Raw genomic sequence first — 19,148 nt, forward strand, 5'->3', positions numbered from 1 at the left:
CTTTTTTTCTACTTTACGTATCCATTAGCTATTTTGAACAGTAAGAGATGGTCACAAAAAGTCAAATGCAACTTTGAAGTCCTCACACGCAAAATGATTTGTGGTACAAATCTTCTCTTCCTTTCCCTGTCCCATCTCTCCAAGAGAAATATCTCAACCCCTTTGCTTGGTTAAAATAAGTCTTTCACCTGCACCTGTCTGCATTCAAAACAAGCAAGTTGTGTTTGGCCAGAGCATAGATGGTGCTCTTCTCTCTCCCTCTTCAGAGCCGCTGAATCTTTTCACAGCTTTAAATCATGCTCCTTCAAGCAAAATAATTCAAAGTTCATTCCAAAGCCAGAAATTATAACGCACCCTGATAGTCAACAGGAGCCTCCACATAAAGAGAAAATGCCACCACCCCCCATCCCATCTTGAGACACTTACAAATCTCGTAACTACTTTTCACATCTTGCTCCGTCTGTAAGCTACTGCACCCAAGGACCCTTCTTGGGACCCTGATTTCCAATAAACAGGGGCTGCCTGGTGAAATTCACTCCTATTCTTAACTTCACTATTTTGGTTCACTTCCCACCGTCCTTTTCTCCCTTTCCCAGCTTTTCTCACTTGAAAGCACTCTGGAAACTACAGCGACCAGTAACCATCACCCCCAGCTGCCAGCCTGGCAAGCCCTGGGTGAGAGGGTCCCCGAGTGCTGGGCTGGGCAAGGGGGCACCAGCCCAGTCCCCACCCTCAGAGGCCATGGAAGGGCATGGAAGCGTGTGGCAACTCCGGATCCCGAGCTGCAGGGCTCTGCTGCATCATCCGTGGTCTGGGAAACCAACAGCTAAAGAGCAACCTCCCTGTTTTCCCTTTTTCTACTAACTGTAGTTATTATCACGTACATTTTTGTAATAAAAATTCCTTACCTTTTGACCTTTCCCTGCACTTTGGCTTAAAACACAGTTCCCCATAGACTTAGCCAGCAGTGCTGCTCAGGTTTGCAGCGCAGAACCGAGCCCGTTAGATTTGCCCCGCTACTGAAAACAACACATACGAATTGAGTTGGTAGGGAATAAGGACTTTATTCTACGATGTGAGCTGAAGCAATGAGCATATGAAGCGACGACCACTAGAAAAGTGAAAACCACATCAAATATTTGTATTGTACCAGTTCAGTTTGAACACAAAAGTCTCTCTCAGCATAACGTATGCACAGGCCAAAAGTATATGTAGAAGGTCTGAAAGTCACCTAGACCAGTGCTTTTAACGACTAAGAGGTCTCTCCTATTAAAATCTTTAAGCCAGAAAAAACCCTTCAAGTAACACAAACCCTTCAAGAACACAAAAGTAAAAATGCTCTATTAATACCACTTGGCACTATGGAGATGGAGTGGGATAATATATCCCAAAAGAGTATGCATCTTTAAGATGTATAAATTCAAAGTCCCTAGAACACAAGTCTGCTGCCAGACCAAGTACCAGTTTTACTTCCTCATTTAGAAATTCGAGCATAGGGAGATTGTGTTCTGGAGTTAAAGCTAGTAAGATCACACGGTTTGCTCACCAGTGAGGAAATTTCACTGACATGCAAACCAAACAGGCCTCTCTCTTCACCTTTGTAACAGCACCCTACCATTAAAAGCTGCAAATTGCATCAAATTATACTTCTGTAAAATTTTTGAAAACATACGTTAAAACAAGTACTTCCTTGACTGTCTTCATATGGAAAGCCAAATGCTGCTCTCCTTGAACTCTCCCTTCACATTCATTTCAGTACCACTGGAAGGAAGCTGCAAGTGCACACAAAGAGCAGAGCTGGCTCTGTACGAGTCAGAGGTGGCAGTTGTTTTAACCTGGCTCACACGTGTGACATCAAAAAAGGGGTAGCAGGACCATTTCTGTGCTATTTTCTAGGTCTGCCAACTTAATTCTAATGCATACCTATATATATATGTACACACACACACACACACATATATATATAAAATGCATAGTAGCTTTCAGTTATAAGAAAAATGTAATTTACTTTTAAACCTGCTTTTCAGGACTCTAGAATTTTAGCGGTTAATCCACTAAATCCACAGGTAATAAAAGCCAAACCGTCACTTTTTTTAACACAGTACCATGAACTGCTATTATGGGGGTTAATCCAATAACAACAGTGGCAGCAATGAAATTCATTGTCAGGATGAATGTCAGTTAGGCATTAAAAAAATATGTCTCTGAAGAATTGCATTGTTTTTAAAAAATACACTGAAATATTTTATACAAGAATATAGCCGTTACGCTTACGAATCTAAATTTATAACCACTTGCGTGTATTAGCTATTCTCAATAAACCATCTACGTTTGCTACCCACCTATAGTAGCTGCAGTTTCAAATTGGGAACACTGCAAATTTATGTACCTTCCCTGAGATCAGTAATCCAAAATAAATAGCCCTGCAAATGTAACAGTGTAAACTCTGTATTTAAGTCTTCGGTAAGAATCAGTCCTCAAAACCCAAGGAGAACATTAAGCAAACGTAAACATAGCAATCATTTCGTCAGTTTTGAGTTATTCTCAGCGACAGTGGAACCTATGTGAGATGTAGCATCCAAATGTTGAAGACCCGTCATTTGTATAATACAGTATGGTTGTCCTAGTTCACTTCCCTATCATTGAACCTCTGAACACATCCAGCTGTGATGTGGATCTCCAAATTGCGACACAGATCTGCTCCTCCACTCTGCATAATCTTTACAGTGCCTTTAAAAACACTCTTTCTGAGGATCTTATTCTTGAATAGAGGAATGGCGAATAGATCTGTGATAATCCTCTGGACTAGTCACAAGTTCTGGTAAATCATAGCCTCTCAGAAGATGTCCACTGTTTTGTTGAGCAAAGTAATACAGCTGCCTGGCAAACATTGGTTCAACCTTAAGAACAGACAAAATGTTAATCAGACATGTGATAAAATGTCATGCTCCTCATCTTAGTTATTTACAGTGGTTTTAAGTTAAAAACAAGGCAAGACAAAACAGTTCTGCTTACCAGAATGGGAAAACGACTTCAGTGGTCTCACTAATCTCTGTTTTAAGCTAGGCCTTGCCTGTTTTGCTGCCAAGTGCCTTGCTAACTGCACACACTCCTTACCTCCACTGCATTTGCTTAGGAGGGCAGGTACCAGCGACACAAAAGATGTATTAGCAATTGCAGCCCCTTAGCCAGCCTCTGGGTGCTGAAAGTCTCTGCATTGTGAAGTACTTTGAGGACTTAACTTGAAATGCTGGAGCCCTCAGGTAGCCTGAGATACTTTGCCAAATGACTGTCTTTGAAATCAGACTTCAATCTAACACCAAGGTTACTCTTGTTTCTGTTCTTTTAAGCTCTGATGAGCAATCTGTTCAACCACCAAGAAGGACTTGTATGATTTAACTGCTGCCTTTGCTTGTCTCTTCAGAAACCACCGTTCCCCCTCAGGGCTTTGGGCTCTGGCTGCAAATATTTAGGTTGCACACTGAGAACAAACACTTGAATCTTTCCTTACTCTCAGGGGATGGACAGGTTGGACAACTCTTCTCCAAAACCCTCTCCTACTGGTCAGCCTGTCCCTCCACATTAAGACACAGGCACCATTTTGGAGGAAAAATATGCTGTCTGTGCATCCTGCCTCTGGGAAGGGAGAGAGCCAGGAGGGATAACTGCCTTAGAGCATCCCCACCAATCCCCCGTCCCTTCCTCTCATCGGCATTCAGAGGCAGCTGAGCACCTCCTGTCCTGCTATGAGGGAGATGGGAAGGCAGCGGGGCAGGTGAGCCAGGCAGCTCCTGGGCCGTAGCTGTTTGGTGGCGTGGTGGAGTGCCCCCAACCCACAAGCTGCGAAAGCCAGAGAAGTTGAGGAGAAACTGGTAAGGGGGAAGCAAAGCTCTGGCGAGAGCAGAAGGTACAGGCTCACAGAAAAGCTGCCAGGACAGAAGGTGGAGAAGGGGGCTGGAGAAGGGATGCTAGGAAGGAGGGATAGGTAGATTTTGATGTATTTGTGAGCTTCCCACCTTCCACCCCAGACACACTATAAGCAGCAGTGTGGCAGTACTAAAGCTGCACAGCTAAGGGGAGGCCACGGCTCACGACAGAAGTCTGACCTGGGACCCATGCTACTACTGAAGGGGCTTTCGAAAAATTGAGACACCAGTTTTCTTCCCAAGGGTGCAATAAGCTAAGCCCTGCTGCTAACATGTGCATTATCACCTCTCTTGTGGTTTTATGGGCCAATACAGCCAATTTAGAAAGTACCTGGTCTCAGTCTCCGTCATCACCTTCTCTCAGATAGCATCCCGAAACGCTAGCTTTGAATGTGTGTGAACTGTGGTCAGTCAGCCCATGAGCTTGCCAGCTTAACCCTGAAGCTGCACAGGCAGGTCCCTGAGGTCCCTGAGGCGCAGGCTGGGATTCTGGAGCACCTTCAGGTGCAGTGGTTGTGAAAGGACCCTGTCTTGCACCGGCCCAGCAGCCCAAGCAGCTGCACAAATGGGCTGGCAATAACAACACAGCCCAGCTCTTCCAGGGCACCTTTCAGCTTTAGGTTTTGAAGGGATTTGCAAAAGAGATCACTGATGTTCTACAGAGAGGGAAATCAGGTGCTCTGCCCTACTGACAGCTACCAGCCAGTCCCTGGCAGAACTGGGGATTCAACCCTGGCCTGGATGGTGCTGCATTTTCAATAATTTATTACCTCCCTCACAACCTACACAAGATAGAAAAGCCTGACTGGCAGATTCATATCCTCCAAGGAATATGTTTCTTTTAGATAAGGCAGAAGTCCTACTTACATGGGCTGTAATTAGTTTCCTCTGCCGCTGTGGATCTGGAAATTCCTCCCCAAAGCACAGAGCGACCTGGTATCTTGGCAGCGGGCGTCCATGGTGAGCAAAGGCTTGCAGCTCTGGGAAAAGAGAAAGGGTCGTGTTGTGGGTTAACCCTGGCAGGCAGGTAAGCACCACGGAGCCACTCGCTCACTCCCGCCACCAGGATGGGGGAGAAAATTGGATGGGCAAAAGTGAGAAAACTCATGGGCTGAGATAAACACAGTTTAATAGTTTAATAGGTTAAAAAACAAACAAACAAACAAAACCAGCAACAACAAAAAAAAAAAAAAAAGAAAAAAAGAAAAACAAGGGATGCAAAAATCCAGCTGACCAATGCCCAGATGCCCAGCCAGTCCCCAGGCAACAGCAACCTCTGGCAAACTCTCCTCCGCGCTCCCCCCGCATTTTTACTGCTGACCAATGGGTCATGTGGTAGGCAATATCCCTTTGGCCAGCTTGGGTCAGCTGTCCCCGCTGTGTCCCCTCCCAATCTCTTCTCTGCCCCAGCCTACTTGCTGTGGGGGCAGAGTGAGAAATGGAGAAAGTCCTGACACTGTGCAGGCACTGTTCAGCATCAGCTAAAACATCCCTGTGTTATCAGCACTGTTGTGATCACAAATCCAAACCATAGCACCACACGGGCTGCTATGAAGAAAATTAACTCTCTCCCAGCCAAAACCAGTACACGCTGGTAAGAAAGACTTTGTGGATGGCTGAGCTCCAAATGGAGGACCGTGCAGCACTGTGGGAGAAGAGGAAGTAATGCCAGGGGAGGATGACAGAGGTCAGGAAAAAGACAAGAGGTAAGGAGAAGACACTGAGTTTAGAGACTTTCTCACAGATCAGGGGGAGCTAGTTATAACTCTGCAATTTTTCTATTTGCCTTGCTTCACAAGTAATTTCATACACACAAACCAGAATGTCTTCCAATTAGTATTTCTGTTGGGCCTCAACAGCAGGACCTGGAGCAGACACTGGCAGTAGCTGGGCCTCACCCAAGCGGACACCTAACAGCAGCACTGAAACCAATGGCTTAGTAGAGCCAGAGTCTCAAAGCACTGCCAGGCACAAAATTCAGCCTCAGCTAGACACAGTATGGAGTCACTGTCATCACGGTGCCTGGTGGGGGACAGGGAGCCACGGGAAGGTGAAGGACCTTATTTAAGCCATGCACTTAGCCAGCAAAAGAGCCTGTGCCTTCTGTGCTCCTGCACTCCCTTCACTAACCCACACCCTTGCACAAAGGGAAAAGGTCAAATAGTTATTCCAAGAGTCAAAGCGTCCCCTACAAAAGACAGCAAGGGAGGACTTTATAAGAGACTTCCACTCGGACAATAATCACTGTGTTGTGTTTTAGACATTACATTTCCTTCCAGAAAAGAGAAAATTCCATCTAACACAATAGCCTAGTTAAAGTCTGCATTATGTGCAGTATTTCTACACAGCTGATTGGTAAGGATTTAATTTTCATTTATAACTCTGTTCATGCTTTCTGGGAAAAGCTGAAATTATTATTCAAACCAATGTCTTATAATGAAGCACCCCCTGCTATACAGGGAGCGTCTTCAAACTTGACATGACAAGTGCACCTTTTCCCAAAATACACCCTTGCCATTTCTACTCCAACTGCAAGCTTTTCAGACCAAGGTGTGAATTCAGCAGCTGCCACAATAGTGTCCCAACCCTGGCACGGGACTACTGGCTGACTGGGAGGGTCAGTTATAATGGGCAGCTCACTTAAAATGCAGAGTAAAGCATAGTTCTCCCCAGTGCCTCCCACAAAAACCCCTAAAAGCCCTGTGAAATTTTTGGAGGTATGCCCAGAGAGAAGAGAGATTTTTCCGTAGGACCCTGCTTTCCTCTGTGCTGCCACAGGACAGGGAAAGGCAATCCACCCAAGGCCAGTCCAACGCCATACTGCTAATGGGGAACTTCTGCCACCTTCCTCTTTCCCCCAGTTTCATTTGGCCTCAGCAATTCTCCAAATCCTGAGTACCCGTGGGAGCACCACACAGCAGCCCATGGGATGGACCTGGAGAAGAAAGCCCTTTCTTTCCCACCAGCAGAATAATCGGGGCTTGAGGTCAGCCTCTTGCTTCTCCAAAACACTCCACTTGCTCCATCTCCCTTCCCAGGCCCAGGCGCCTCCTCCTGTGCTGCAGGGCTCCCCACACACCTCCCCAGACCTTCCCCATCTCCTGCTACTCTGGATCCAGCCATCCCTCCTTCTGCCAGGCCAACCCTCCTCTGGCTGCTGCCCTCACACTCCCAAATTCTCTTCCTCTACCCTCCTACTCTCCACCCACGCCAATTTACTGCATTTATTACCCAGTACTCCCCTGAGACCATCCACCTGTTTTCTCATTTATTGCCATTTTAGCCTTCTCTACTCTACAGGCTGCTGCTCAACATGGGCCTTGATGCCCCAGCACAGTTTGTATTGCAGGGTCCCACTGGGGTCCTAATAACTGTGGTCCACAGTAGTTCGGCTTCTGCCCCTTTCTCTGCTGTTCAATATTTCCTCTCCTGGTAGAGGTCTCCTGCATCTCTTCTGAAGGAAGCCCTGGTTTCCTAAGGGGGGAAACCCCAAGCTTGCCTGCAGCATGGGACGTCAGTACATTCAATTAACATGCAGATGTGATACGCCCATGGTAAGTCACTTACAAACTTAGCTGAGCACCAACACATGCAAAAACTCACTTTGCACACACCACAGACTATGACTTCAACCACATGCTTGGGTTTGCAAAGGCATTGGTGCATAAGTAATTTAGGAGGGGGGAAAAGTAACTATTGCTTGAGCTTATCTTTGGGGTTAGGCGTCTAAAAAGGGATGTCCTGTCAACCGTTTGGAAGAACCCAGAGTTCATCTAAAAAACCACCTGAGAAAAGGGAAAGGGATTTCCAAAACTATCATCAGAGGCAGAATTATACATCTTTAAATTAGCATGTGATTGAAGCCCAAGCCAATACCCTGACCTCAAATTCCCCTTTCTAACTGTCAATTTTCACATCCATATGAGATTACTCGCTTCAAATACATTTCTTGCTTGACCGTTTTGCTAGGATGGTGCATCAACCTTGGAATATAAAGTAGGCTGAAGCTGGTGGTTTAGGTTTCGTGGTTTGTTTTTTTTTAAAAGCCTTAAGAGACTCATGCCAGTGCTGATTCCCTGTTCTAATGGGAAAACATGCCAAACCATAGGCACTGAGTTCACCTGTAGCGATGCCAAACATATCAAAAACGGGGTAACATATTCCTGCTGCCCAAGTTGTCCTCTGTGACAATGACCAGCACCCACCAGTTTCTCTGGGTGGACAGCTTTCTTCCCTCTGACTGCTCAGAACTGCTAGGAAGCAGGGTTGAGGCTCTGCCTCTTCCCTCCATGGGCTGGAAGGTGAAGGCACGATCCCAAAGCGTGCCCTTGCCCTCCCTGTACTGATGCTCCCAACTGCCCTGTGCAAAATGAGACCTTCCCACATCACTCTGGAAAGGTAATGCACCTCCCTGCTTAGAGCCATCTAGAAACTCCAGAGCTTGTGAAATCCTTTTCACCCCCCAGATATCTTGTAAACGCTGGCACAGACTGAAAAGAAGGCTTTCTACTGCTTTCTGTTGAAATTCATACTGATATTTGATTACTCTGAGACAGATCCTAGGCTCACCCTGGGTCAGGTTGAGTGCAGCACGAGTGCACACCCCAGACCTACCCAGCACTCACACTAGCAGATCCAAGATCAGGATCCACTTTCCTCTGTCACCCAGTACGTGGAAAGACTGTTTTGTTAGGTTCCTCTTTATGCTTCTTAAAGAGATGTGAGGTTTCAGGTGTCACCAGCTGAGCATTAGTTCACTCCTGCTGGTTTGTGCAGGGGCTTTGAATGTGCACAGAGAGGAGAATTTGACAGGATTATTCAGGAGTCAACTAACCCTTGACTGTGCTTGCCCAGAAGAAGTGAGTGGTAATTCTTACTGTAACTTGTAAAGTAACGCAAAAAGAGCACTCCCGTAAAGCTGATGTGGAGAGCGCCCAGGTGACATCTCCGGAAACAGTATCAAAGCCATAGTGGGAATTACCTGCTAAAAACTGCTGAGTATCAAAGAGCTTGCATGTTTGGTCCCGCTCCAGCTTGTTGGGTCGGTCACTGCAGAGTGCCAGAGGCCCGTCCCAGTAGATCCTGCTTTGGCAAAGTCTCTTAGCGTAGAGGCCATCAGGTGCCATCCACAGTATTACTCCTCGTTCCAGGTGGTTCAGGAGTTTTTCTATGTTCTTCCTCTGGCCGTTATCCTCTGGATAAGGGAAGATAACTTGCTCCAGGCTGCTGACCTCGTAACTTTGGCCATGGGATATCCTACAACCTTCAGGACTAGAAGTTGTCACCTCCTTTACCAGTATTTCACGGTAATATAAGCAGATGTGGAGACGACAATCTACAAGGAGGAAAAAAAAGAAAAGGAATCACTGTGATACATTAGTAGGAATGGTTTATGTTTCAGATCTGTACTAAGGCCAAGAGAGAAATTTGCACGAGATTTCTGAGTCTGGTGGTCACCACCACCCAGAAGACAGGCTTGCATTGGCAAAAATAATCTAAAGAATATAAATACTAAAACTTTTGGGGCACAAGTAGCATTAATGCTCTCTCATTTTATTATAAGGGCTACTGATGCGGGAATTTGGTAGGAACTAACATCCTGCAAACTTCACATTTCCATCTAAAAGGAAAGTCTGCACAAGAAGAGTTGCTGTTCATGACATTTTCCAAGTTCACATCAAAATTAAACCCACCGGCTCAGTACACTTCCTCAGATTTAATCAGGAAGTAGCTGTGTTTCTCCCCAGATTTTGCATAAAGAGGCTTCTGCACAGGGGACCTGCAAATTTGCACTCAGCTGCCTGAGGAGAAGCGACTGCTGGCTCCAGCTCCAACAGGGCTGTACCTGCAATCCCCAGCCTTACTTTCAAATGGCCATTTGGGCAACTAACCCCTAAGAACTCACACACCACTGAATACATATACAGAAAATATATATGTGTGTGTATATAACACATTTTATATAAATACATACACAAACACACACATATATATATACAGACAGACAGACAGACCCTGATTCAGAAGAACAATCCTGCTCAAGAAACCTGCCAAGCGTCACATTACAGGTTTATCCATTATTTCTGAGAAAAGCACATTCCCCACACCTTTTCCCAGAGTTATTCAGAAAGTTCCCCAGCATCTGGACATCTGCAAACCTGGCCAAAATAATTTTCCTTTTCCTTCCTCAATGACTTTTTTTCACTGGGAATAATGAAGCAGAGCAAAGCCAGATGGCACCAGCAGGCGCACAGCAAGGTACCCAGATAACACCAGCTTTTGGGGGAGCTCCTTAGAAATTAAAAACTGAGCTCAAAGTCACCGACAACCCCAAAATTTCCAGACTCCACTGGGAAGGCCTGATTTGGTTGCTCTCTGAAGCAATCCAGCGCTAACACCATAAGCCAGTGAAGCACTTCCACTGGCCTAACCACTTAACCACAGTCCCTTGATCCCTTGGAGCCAGGGCTACAAGTGCTTGACTTTCCCTGCAAACAGAGGCTTAAGCCCAAACACAAAATTCGTTCATTAAAGAGGTTTATTGTTTTTTTTTTCTTCTTTTGTCTTTTCATCAGAAAGGAGAGATGGTGCCAGGGCAAGTCGGAAGTGGGAGTCTCTTGTTAAGCTCCCCAGAAAGCCCGGGGGGTTACGGACCTTACCTGACAGGGCGAGGGCTTCACCAGACCTTATGCTTGGCTCAATCGGGATGCCAGGAGTCTGGGACTCGGGAGGGGCACAAGCATAAAAGGTTCCTGTCACCTGACAACCTGTTTTCACAAACAAAAGTCAGTGCCTGAATCCTAAAAGAAAAGCTCAGGCAGAGATGGCAGCGATGCAAAAGCGAGTTCTTCTCGGTCCACCAGGAACTCTCTCTCTCTTCCCCCCCTTCTTCTTAAAAAAAGTCTTATTTCCCAGTTTTTCCAGGTATGCCAATTCTACCAGTCTCTCTAGACATTATTTGGACTGTATTTTTATTTGGGTCTGCATGAAATACTCCCTTAGCGTTTCAGTATTCCCCCTGGTACTTTTTCCTTACCTAACGTGTTATTCTTTTCCAGAAATAATAACACATTTTTAACTAGACTATAGTGATTGTAAAAGTTGCCTGCATAAAATAATCCATTCAGTAAAAGGAATTTTACTAAAGACAGGTATAACAATAAAGCTAGAATTAACACTGTTTAAAAAGCAGGTAAAGAACATTGTGCAGCAGGAGATTACTCGGGTTTTCTTACCAGGAGTACTATTAGACTGCTCCAAGAGATGCCTATCAGTAAGTGGATTACAACACAGGTGATTGATGTTTTCCTCTGTTTCTTAATGTCAGTGAAAATCTCTGAAGGGTGATGCAAGTGACTTGCAGACAAGCGCACACTACCTTTCCCAATGGCAGAACCCACCACGATCAGGAGTTGCAGCGCCTCGGATACAAAACACCCGCATCTCTTGGAGAAGTCTTAGAGCCCAATCAGAAACCCAATAACAGCCACTAACATCTGCCTCCAAATTCAACAAAGGGTCTGACTGTGTGTTTAACTGATGCAGAGGATGTACTTCAGGGCAGAGTTCATTCAGCTTGATACCTCGATTTTCTATTAGTGAACAGCTCAACTAAAAGCAAAGGATTCTGCCTAATTATTCCAATATACTGCCAGTAAAAGTGGCAGTGCACTGAGCATTTACTTCTTAGCAGACCCAAGGAAACAGAAGTTTATTTCTCTGCACCAAAACCTCTAGAAAACTGTCCTCTGAAAATGTAGCATCTGCTCTAAGAAGTCCTTCCTCACTTCCCACCCTTTCCTGCCCTTCTGAACCAGCCGCTTCTCCTCACGAAGCAAAAGCCTGTATCCTCAGGTGAGTTATCCTGCAAGGGCCTTTGGCACACAGTTCCCTTTCTCGTATGTTTTATCTCCTGTAGGCTTCAGCGTTGCCAATTGTCACAATCCAGGCTTTTTCCTAAGGATGCAGAGCTTGGAAAGCTATGATTATGTTAGACTCTGGTACTGTGAGATCTTTGGGGATCTTTTTATTCTGTTTCTGCTGTACCAGCCCCAAAAGAGACTCAATCCATGACAAGTTGTCCCATTGCCACAGCACTAAAATCAAGTAATAATTTCAGCTTTCCTCCTGGGAGGATAATGCCATTCCAATCCGCAAGGCTGGAGGGAAAACCTCACTGATGTGTGCCTCAGAAGGTCCAAAATCAGAAAGCAAAGCTAAAGAACACATGTTCCCATTTTGGATTTTTTGGGGGGTTGGTTCCCTTCTCATTGCTCAGGGCGTTTCAGACAGCTCAGGACTTTTGGGGGCTGACTTGTATGAACTCAGAGGAACGCATAAGTCACACACCGCACATATGCTGACAGTGAAAGCAAGAGCCAGGTCAAAGGCTCCAGCCACGGGCCCCGTGGCTCTCTTTGAAAGGAGCCCAGCGCTCCACTCCGGCCACTTCGGTTAATTCCAGTGAAAGCCACGAATAAGAAACCTTAAATCTGCATTCTTTCTAGGTGACCAGCCTCAGCAAGCAACCCTGAACAGGAGCATCTTACCATTTTCACAGCCAGGCCCTTGCCAGTGATGACTGCGAGCTGCGAAGGGGACGCTGGTGCACTGGTAGGGGATGTCGGGATGCGGCTGCTCCGGGGCGTACTCTCTCCAGTTCCGTTCATGGGGCACCATGTAGTTTGGTACCTATTCAGTTTAACAAGATATTATTTTACGCGGCAGCTGTCAAAACTAATGCTCTGCATTGAGCCAGCTTTCACATTTCAGCCCTTGATTTCCTCTGCCAAAGCCCCCAGAGGTCTAAGCATTGCCCAGGCTATACAAATGGCACTTCGCCACCACCACCAATGAGGCTTTCAAGTGAAATTCTCACCACTGGTGAAAATAATAAGCAGGGTGGAATAACAAAAGGCAGACAAAGCATTGCTGGTAAATGTCTGCTTGGAAGAGCAAGGCTTCATTGGGTGCTCACATTCTGGCATCAGCAGAATGGCAGTGCATTAGTATCTATCGCCCAACAGAAAAGAGCTGTTACTCAGGGATAAACAACGCCAAGGGAAATAACTGCCCTGTGGCCGCATATGACATTAGAAAAGTTGCTTCTCAATTTATCAGTTTTCATTATAAAGTTTCATTCCAGAGAGAACTAGAGAGCCGTGCCAGCAAAGACAGACATAGCACATAGCACAGAAACGATGCTGATACCTGAGACGGTAGTGAAGTGTAGGGAGACGTTATCGGAAAGGGATGGTTCATCATTAACGGTTGCTCCTCCATGCTGATCTGTTTTGCACCTATGTTCACCAAAGGGATGAAAATAAATTATGTCAACCACATCTTAAGAAAATCTGAAATTGGCACATTGAAGACAAATCCACACAACCTGCCTTTGAACAAGCAGAGGACTAAAATGCCCCCCAGTGCTGCCTGGGACAGCATTCCCAGCCCTCCCTTGTGGGCAGCTCTTCGAGGCAGACTGTCCTGCTGGGCCCCCCGGTGCCCCACAGGAAAGAGCTGCCCAGCCGTACCCAGTGCGCCACGATGGCCCCCTGGGGCCCTGCCAAGCCTCTGCCTCCCGCAAGCCCTGCCTGGCACCTGGGGCTTCTTGGAGAGCAGGCACTGCCCCCAGCCTCTGCCCAGGAGGCTGCAGGCTGGGCATCCCTTGCTGCCAGCTCTTCCCCCTGCAGCAGTTACCTACTGTCCGGCTCAAAACACTTCTGCTTTTGACTGTATTCAAAACCTAGATCCAGCAAGCAATTTTTTTTATTTTTTTTTCTTTTGCCTGTCCCTTGAGCCACTTGCTTGGCTCCCTCTACACAGAACTGGCAGGGAGGCTCCAGCTATAAGAGCAATTCCTCCAGCGATGTGCAGGGCGCCAGCCTGCATCTTCTGCAAGGGCTCCCTTTCAACTCTCCAACTCAAACGCCAGCCGCCCTCCCGCAGACACAGCCTCTTAAGTCAACAGAACAAGCTGCACTTGAGCCCTGCATTTTGGCTCCTTAAAAGACTTAAAAAGACTGCAGGGCCATTCCAGGAAAGCACATTTCAGTCCTCATATGCTTACAATGAGACATATTCACACTCTGTTACACAGGGAGTTTAAGATGCTTTACCTTTTTTAGCTCCTTCTGGCACTATTCTGTACACTTTATAGGGATCTGAGATGTCCAGCTGGCTTCTCTCCACCAGTTCTTCAAAGTCATTGCTCTTGTTCAAAGCACACCTTAATCTTGTCTTCCAGGTAGGGGGATCTGGTTTATCAATGCCCTCTCTGAACTTTCCTTTAAAAAGAGCCCAAGCCTGGAAATATTTCAGATAATCAAAAGAGCAAGAAAAAGGAAAAAAAAAAAAAAAAGAAAAACAACAAAAAAAGAATCAACTACAAGGTACAAGTCCACAATGCTTGAAACAGCATATATGTGTGTGCTTGTATGTGCATGAGTTTACTCCCTACAGGTTTAGGCTTAAAAAAAAAGCAGCATGGTAAGGTAGGAAAAACAGTTTAGCAGCCACAAGAGAAGGGAGAAAATGATCCAATGTGGAAATAGATGTGCTGCAGTCCCACAAGCGTTTAGCTCCACATGGAGAAGTGAGAAAGGGCAGACTGTCTCATCCCACAAACACAGGGGACACCAGGGCACAGCCAGGGCCCGCAGGCAGGCAGCCGGCGGCGAGGGCACCCAGCGGAGCCAGCCTGCAGAGGCGGGCAGCGAGGGCACCCAGCGGAGCCTCCGGGCACCCCTCCAGCCCTGGCTGCATCCCACAACCCCAACCCCGGGCTGAGCCCTACCTTGAAGAGGGCGGCATCCTCCTCGCGGTTGTAGTCCTGCTTGCCAGCATGCTTCCAGGGGATGCGGAAGATGCTCTTCTCATCGTTCTCCCACACCAGCCCCGGGTACTTGCCGCTGTCTATCTGGTCGATCAGCCATTGGCGGAGTTTCCCGTTGCCGCAGCTCACCGAGTTCATCCCGCACTCACCCAGCTCCAAGTTCATGCCACTCGTGTCGGGGGTCGGGTGGTGGGTTTTGGGGTGCCTCACCGAGCCCACCTCTCCACACAGGCCCAAGCACCGGCTCTCTGGGGGGGCTGCGGAGGAGGGGGAGAGGGGCAGGATGGGGGCAGAGGAAAACCCACAGGTCAGGAGCTGGCTGAAGTCCCCGTGTAGAGCCCCGCCAGCGGTCCCCAGTCCCCAGCGCCACACGTACCACGCCAAGCGGCAGTTATGGCGTGCAGGGGGGGCCCCGGGGAGCCCGGGAAACACGGTACAGAGCCTCAGGAAACCGGGCACAGACCCCCCCACGGCCCTACCCAGGCCCTGCTCATGCTGCTGACTTTGAGAGACTTCCCCCCTGTCCCGACACTGTTTTGCATGAACATATGCAGGTTGTTGAAATTTTAATTGCAAGTGGCTTAAGGCGCAAACCCCCTGCCCTGCTCGGAGTTCAACTGGGTTTTTACTTTTCAACCAAAAAAGAAAAAAAAATGCATCAAAATGTATTTCCATATGACAGCGTACATATGTAATGTTAGACACGTGCACACAATTTGGAGGGCTTCACGTGGAGTTATGATTTATACAGCATCTAACTATAACATCAGAATAGTTTTCACTAGCTCACTTAAGCAAGACACATTTGAGCACATGATGTCCTATACATATCTACCCCTCCAACTGCTCCCAACAGGCATATATAGTAACGTTGGAACCTATACATTGCAAATGCCTAGAAGTGGAAAGACAGCAACCCACGGAGCCTGGCACAAGGGCACTGTCCCCAGAGACGCGGGAGCTCGCAGCCAGCCGCACAGAGCCCTAGCTGCACGCAGAGGTCCAGGCGCGCGCTGGGAGAGCGGTGCGGCTCTGCGCTGACGGACACCTGCCTGGAAAGGTCCCAACGGTGAGGCCACCGACACCAGTGATGGGGACCTGGCGTCAGGTTTGCCTCCCCGACCTGGAAAAGTGCTTGAATGCCCAAAAGCTTAAGTTTGGTGGGTTTTTTCCGCCCCCATTACACTTAATAAAAAAGTGATTCCTCAGCCACAGCCTCTGCACACAGGGAGCCCTTCAGAGCCCCTTGGTACGACAGGTGCACACTGCTGCGGGCAGGCGGGCACCGCCGCACCCCTTACACCCCTCCTCAGGCGGCGGCAGCCCCCCCCGGACACCAAACCCGGTGCCCCAGCTTCTCCCCTGGGCACGACGTGCCGGGGGGGCGCCGGGGCCGCGGTTCCCCCGCGTGCGGCCCGCCGGAGCCCATGCAAAGACCCCCAAAAAGTCCTTTCCCACAGCTTAGACGGAGCATGAAGCAGATCAGTCCCCCCCGGCCCGTTCCCGCGACCCTCCCCAGGGCTGGGGGGACCGGCAGGGCCGGGGGCCGATGCGCGCCTTCACCTCGGGAGCAGATAACGGGGCCGGTATTGGGGTTTTTTGCTTTAAATTAGGGAAAAATAAAATCATAATAATAAAAAAGGCGCTCTCAGGTGCCGACAGCACCAGGAGAAGCCCAGAGGGAGGAAAGCCGAGGTGCCCGCACCGCCCAGCCCCGTCTCCCTCCCCGGCCCGTCGGGTCCCGCGGCGGGGCCGCTCTGCCCGGGGGGGCGGAGACGGGACGGATGGACGGACGGACGGACGGACGGACCCGGGCGGGCTCCGCTGCTGGCGCCGCTTACCTCTGTCGCGGCGCTGGGAGCGGGCTGGGGCCGCCGGCTGCCGGGGCGGCTGCTGCGACGGGGCGCACCGCGACTGGGCCGGCGGCACCGGGAAGTTTCTTTATATGATGGAGGGCGTCGTACCCGGGGCGGGGGAAGCAGGCCGGAGGTGGAGCCTCGGCGGGGAGGGGGGGGGAGCTGGAAAACATCTGAGGCAGAGACACATGCTCATTGCTGGTAAACACACGCCGCGGGGGGAGGGGGGCGTACAGGCCGGCGCCCTCTCTGCGTCCGCGTCGGTTTTTTTTTTAATCTGTACAGGCAGACACCTATACATAAATAGCATGGGGAAACTCCTACCTATGGTAGCCAGGCGGCTTTTACTGTAAAAGACCTAGCTTGCTACACCCACCACAAACGTGCTAGACGGCGCCGGCCGGGTCCCCGGGCGGCTCGGGGAGACGGGGAGGGCATCCGCCCGCCCACCCGCGCACCCACGCCGCGCCCCGGGCCGGTGCCCCCTGCCCGCGCCCCCTGCGACCCAAGCCGGCTCTGCCCGGGCCGCCGAGCCGGGATCGCGGAGGGGGATGAGACACACACACACACACACACACACACACACCCCCGAGTCGAGGGCGAGCCGGCGGGTTTGGGGCTCGGGGTCTCCCTCGGCGAGCCTGCCCCGTGCTTTGCAGCCCCTAAGGTGTGAAATGGGGGGCAAGGAGGGGGCAGCGAGCCCCGAGGGGGCGGCGGCAGCAGCCGGAGGCGGGGGAGCCGGCGGCCCCGACGGGGCGGCTCCCGCCCCGCTGAGCTCGGGGGATGCTGCCCCCGGCAAGCCCGTCTTAAGCACCGGCACCGGAGCCGGGGCTGGGCGGTGGGTCACCCGCCCGCTCGCCTGCCTGCAACGTCCCCTGCCCTAACGTGGTGGGAGCCGGCGCAGGATGAAGGAGCGAGGTCCGGGCTTGCATGAAAGTCTTTCTTACCGCCCTTCGGGTTTCAAACACGTGTTTCATGCCACGACACTTTCTTGTTGTTGTTCTGTTTTAACGTCTCCAACACACATCCACATCCTTTCTGCTGTAACGTATCAGATCAAAAAACCAGTCATCGCGCGCTGTGCTGGCAGGCCGCCGGTGTGGAGGGTAGTCACAGAGTTTAGGATATTAATTGCAAATCTTCAACGCCATCTTCTGAAATTTAAATGTAATTATCGCCACGTTTTGAGGGAGAAATGAGAAGTGCAGGCATTTTGAGATATAGGGTTTATATCCTCTAAAACAAGAACTGGCAGTACCCATCAGAAATCTTTTCAGTCACGAGTTAAGGTACCTTCAAAACATTAAAATATGTCTTTGAGATTGGAGGTGACTGCCACCATAAATCAAGACAAGCAACCACAGCTTTACCAAAAGGCATCTGAAAGGCTTTCTAAAAATCTAATTTCGATTCCTGGGGGCAAGACTGTGTGGTACTCAGGGCGCTGACTGTAATTTCATTAAGTATAAAACCATCTTGAAATACATCACTATAAAACGAACACTTCTAATGCCTTCTTTCTTTTGCAGCTTTTAAGACACCAAGTTTTGGGCTAGTGTGAAACATGCAGATTTGATCCACGTTAGGTCAAACCATTCAAGGAAGAAAAAAAACCCAAACATCTTTCTCAAATGTCGGAGAATATTTTGAAAAAGTAATTGTACTAGTCCAAAGAAATCCGTGCATAGAGGGGTAGATGAGTAACATGTTCAGAACTCTTTAAGAGAAGACAAAGTCAATCATAAAAAACCCAGACAGTACATATGTGGGAAATTACCTGGCTGGGTGGTTGGTTGCTGTCTTTGTGCAGCAAGAGATAGAAAACTGTCTTTAGTTGCTTACATTTGAGAGGGGATGCTTAAAGCCAGACCCCTACATGCACACTCAGCCTTTGCAAATACGTATTCTCGTGAGTAAGACATGTTAATCTCGTTAGCTTTGCTGACTTTGTTAGTCGGGGTTTCTGGACGTCAGCCATTTCCATTTAAGATGGCAAAAAATATTTAGGACCACCGTTTCAGTCTGCAAAGTAGAAAACTCTGATCAATAACACAACTGTGGTGTCTGCATTAAATGCTGCAGCAGTGTGCTGGTAAACTTTCGTTGGGTGCTTTTTGCATATGTGAAGAGACAATTCCTCCCTAACTGGCCTTGCTGGTGATCTGAACACTTACAGCACCTCAAGCCTGTTCATCTTTTTCTAGTGATTTCCACACCGTTGCGAGTGCCCAACCCTTCAAACCTTACCCAAAAGCCCCACTGCCTTCATGGAAGTTTTCTGTGTTGGTGACCGAATTGAAGTCCTCGTGTGAAAATGCTCTTGCTGCTGTTTAACCACGGCAGTCACCACTGGGCCCCCAGCTTTTCACACTCTTAAGGTCACACTGACTAAAGGCATGCCAGGAAAAGTGACTGTTTCTTCTCAACAGTTGCTCGCAAGCCCTCAGTGCATAGAGAGCTGGCTTCTGCTTTCACCAAACCCCTCTGAGGTCCCAGCTGACTCACCTGGGAATTGCACCCAAGGCAGAAAAG

General features: G+C 48.7%; 1 protein-coding gene across 1 annotated transcript; it reads right to left on the reverse strand.

The window, feature by feature from the left end:
* Positions 1-1,997: 1,997 nt before the first annotated feature.
* On the reverse strand, positions 1,998-14,954 carry IRF4 (interferon regulatory factor 4). The gene is made up of 8 exons (XM_009509486.2): positions 14,722-14,954; positions 14,045-14,231; positions 13,137-13,225; positions 12,476-12,617; positions 10,586-10,693; positions 8,908-9,261; positions 4,794-4,906; positions 1,998-2,900 (listed from the first exon to the last, which is right to left on the reverse strand). The coding sequence occupies exons 1-8, from the start codon at positions 14,923-14,925 to the stop codon at positions 2,757-2,759; spliced, it is 1,341 nt and encodes a 446-aa protein (XP_009507781.2). The 5' UTR covers positions 14,926-14,954; the 3' UTR covers positions 1,998-2,756.
* Between the last annotated feature and the right edge of the window lie 4,194 nt (positions 14,955-19,148).

Source organism: Phalacrocorax carbo, chromosome 2 (genome assembly GCF_963921805.1).
Source record: "Phalacrocorax carbo chromosome 2, bPhaCar2.1, whole genome shotgun sequence".
In the NCBI taxonomy this organism is placed as follows: Eukaryota; Metazoa; Chordata; class Aves; order Suliformes; family Phalacrocoracidae; genus Phalacrocorax; species Phalacrocorax carbo.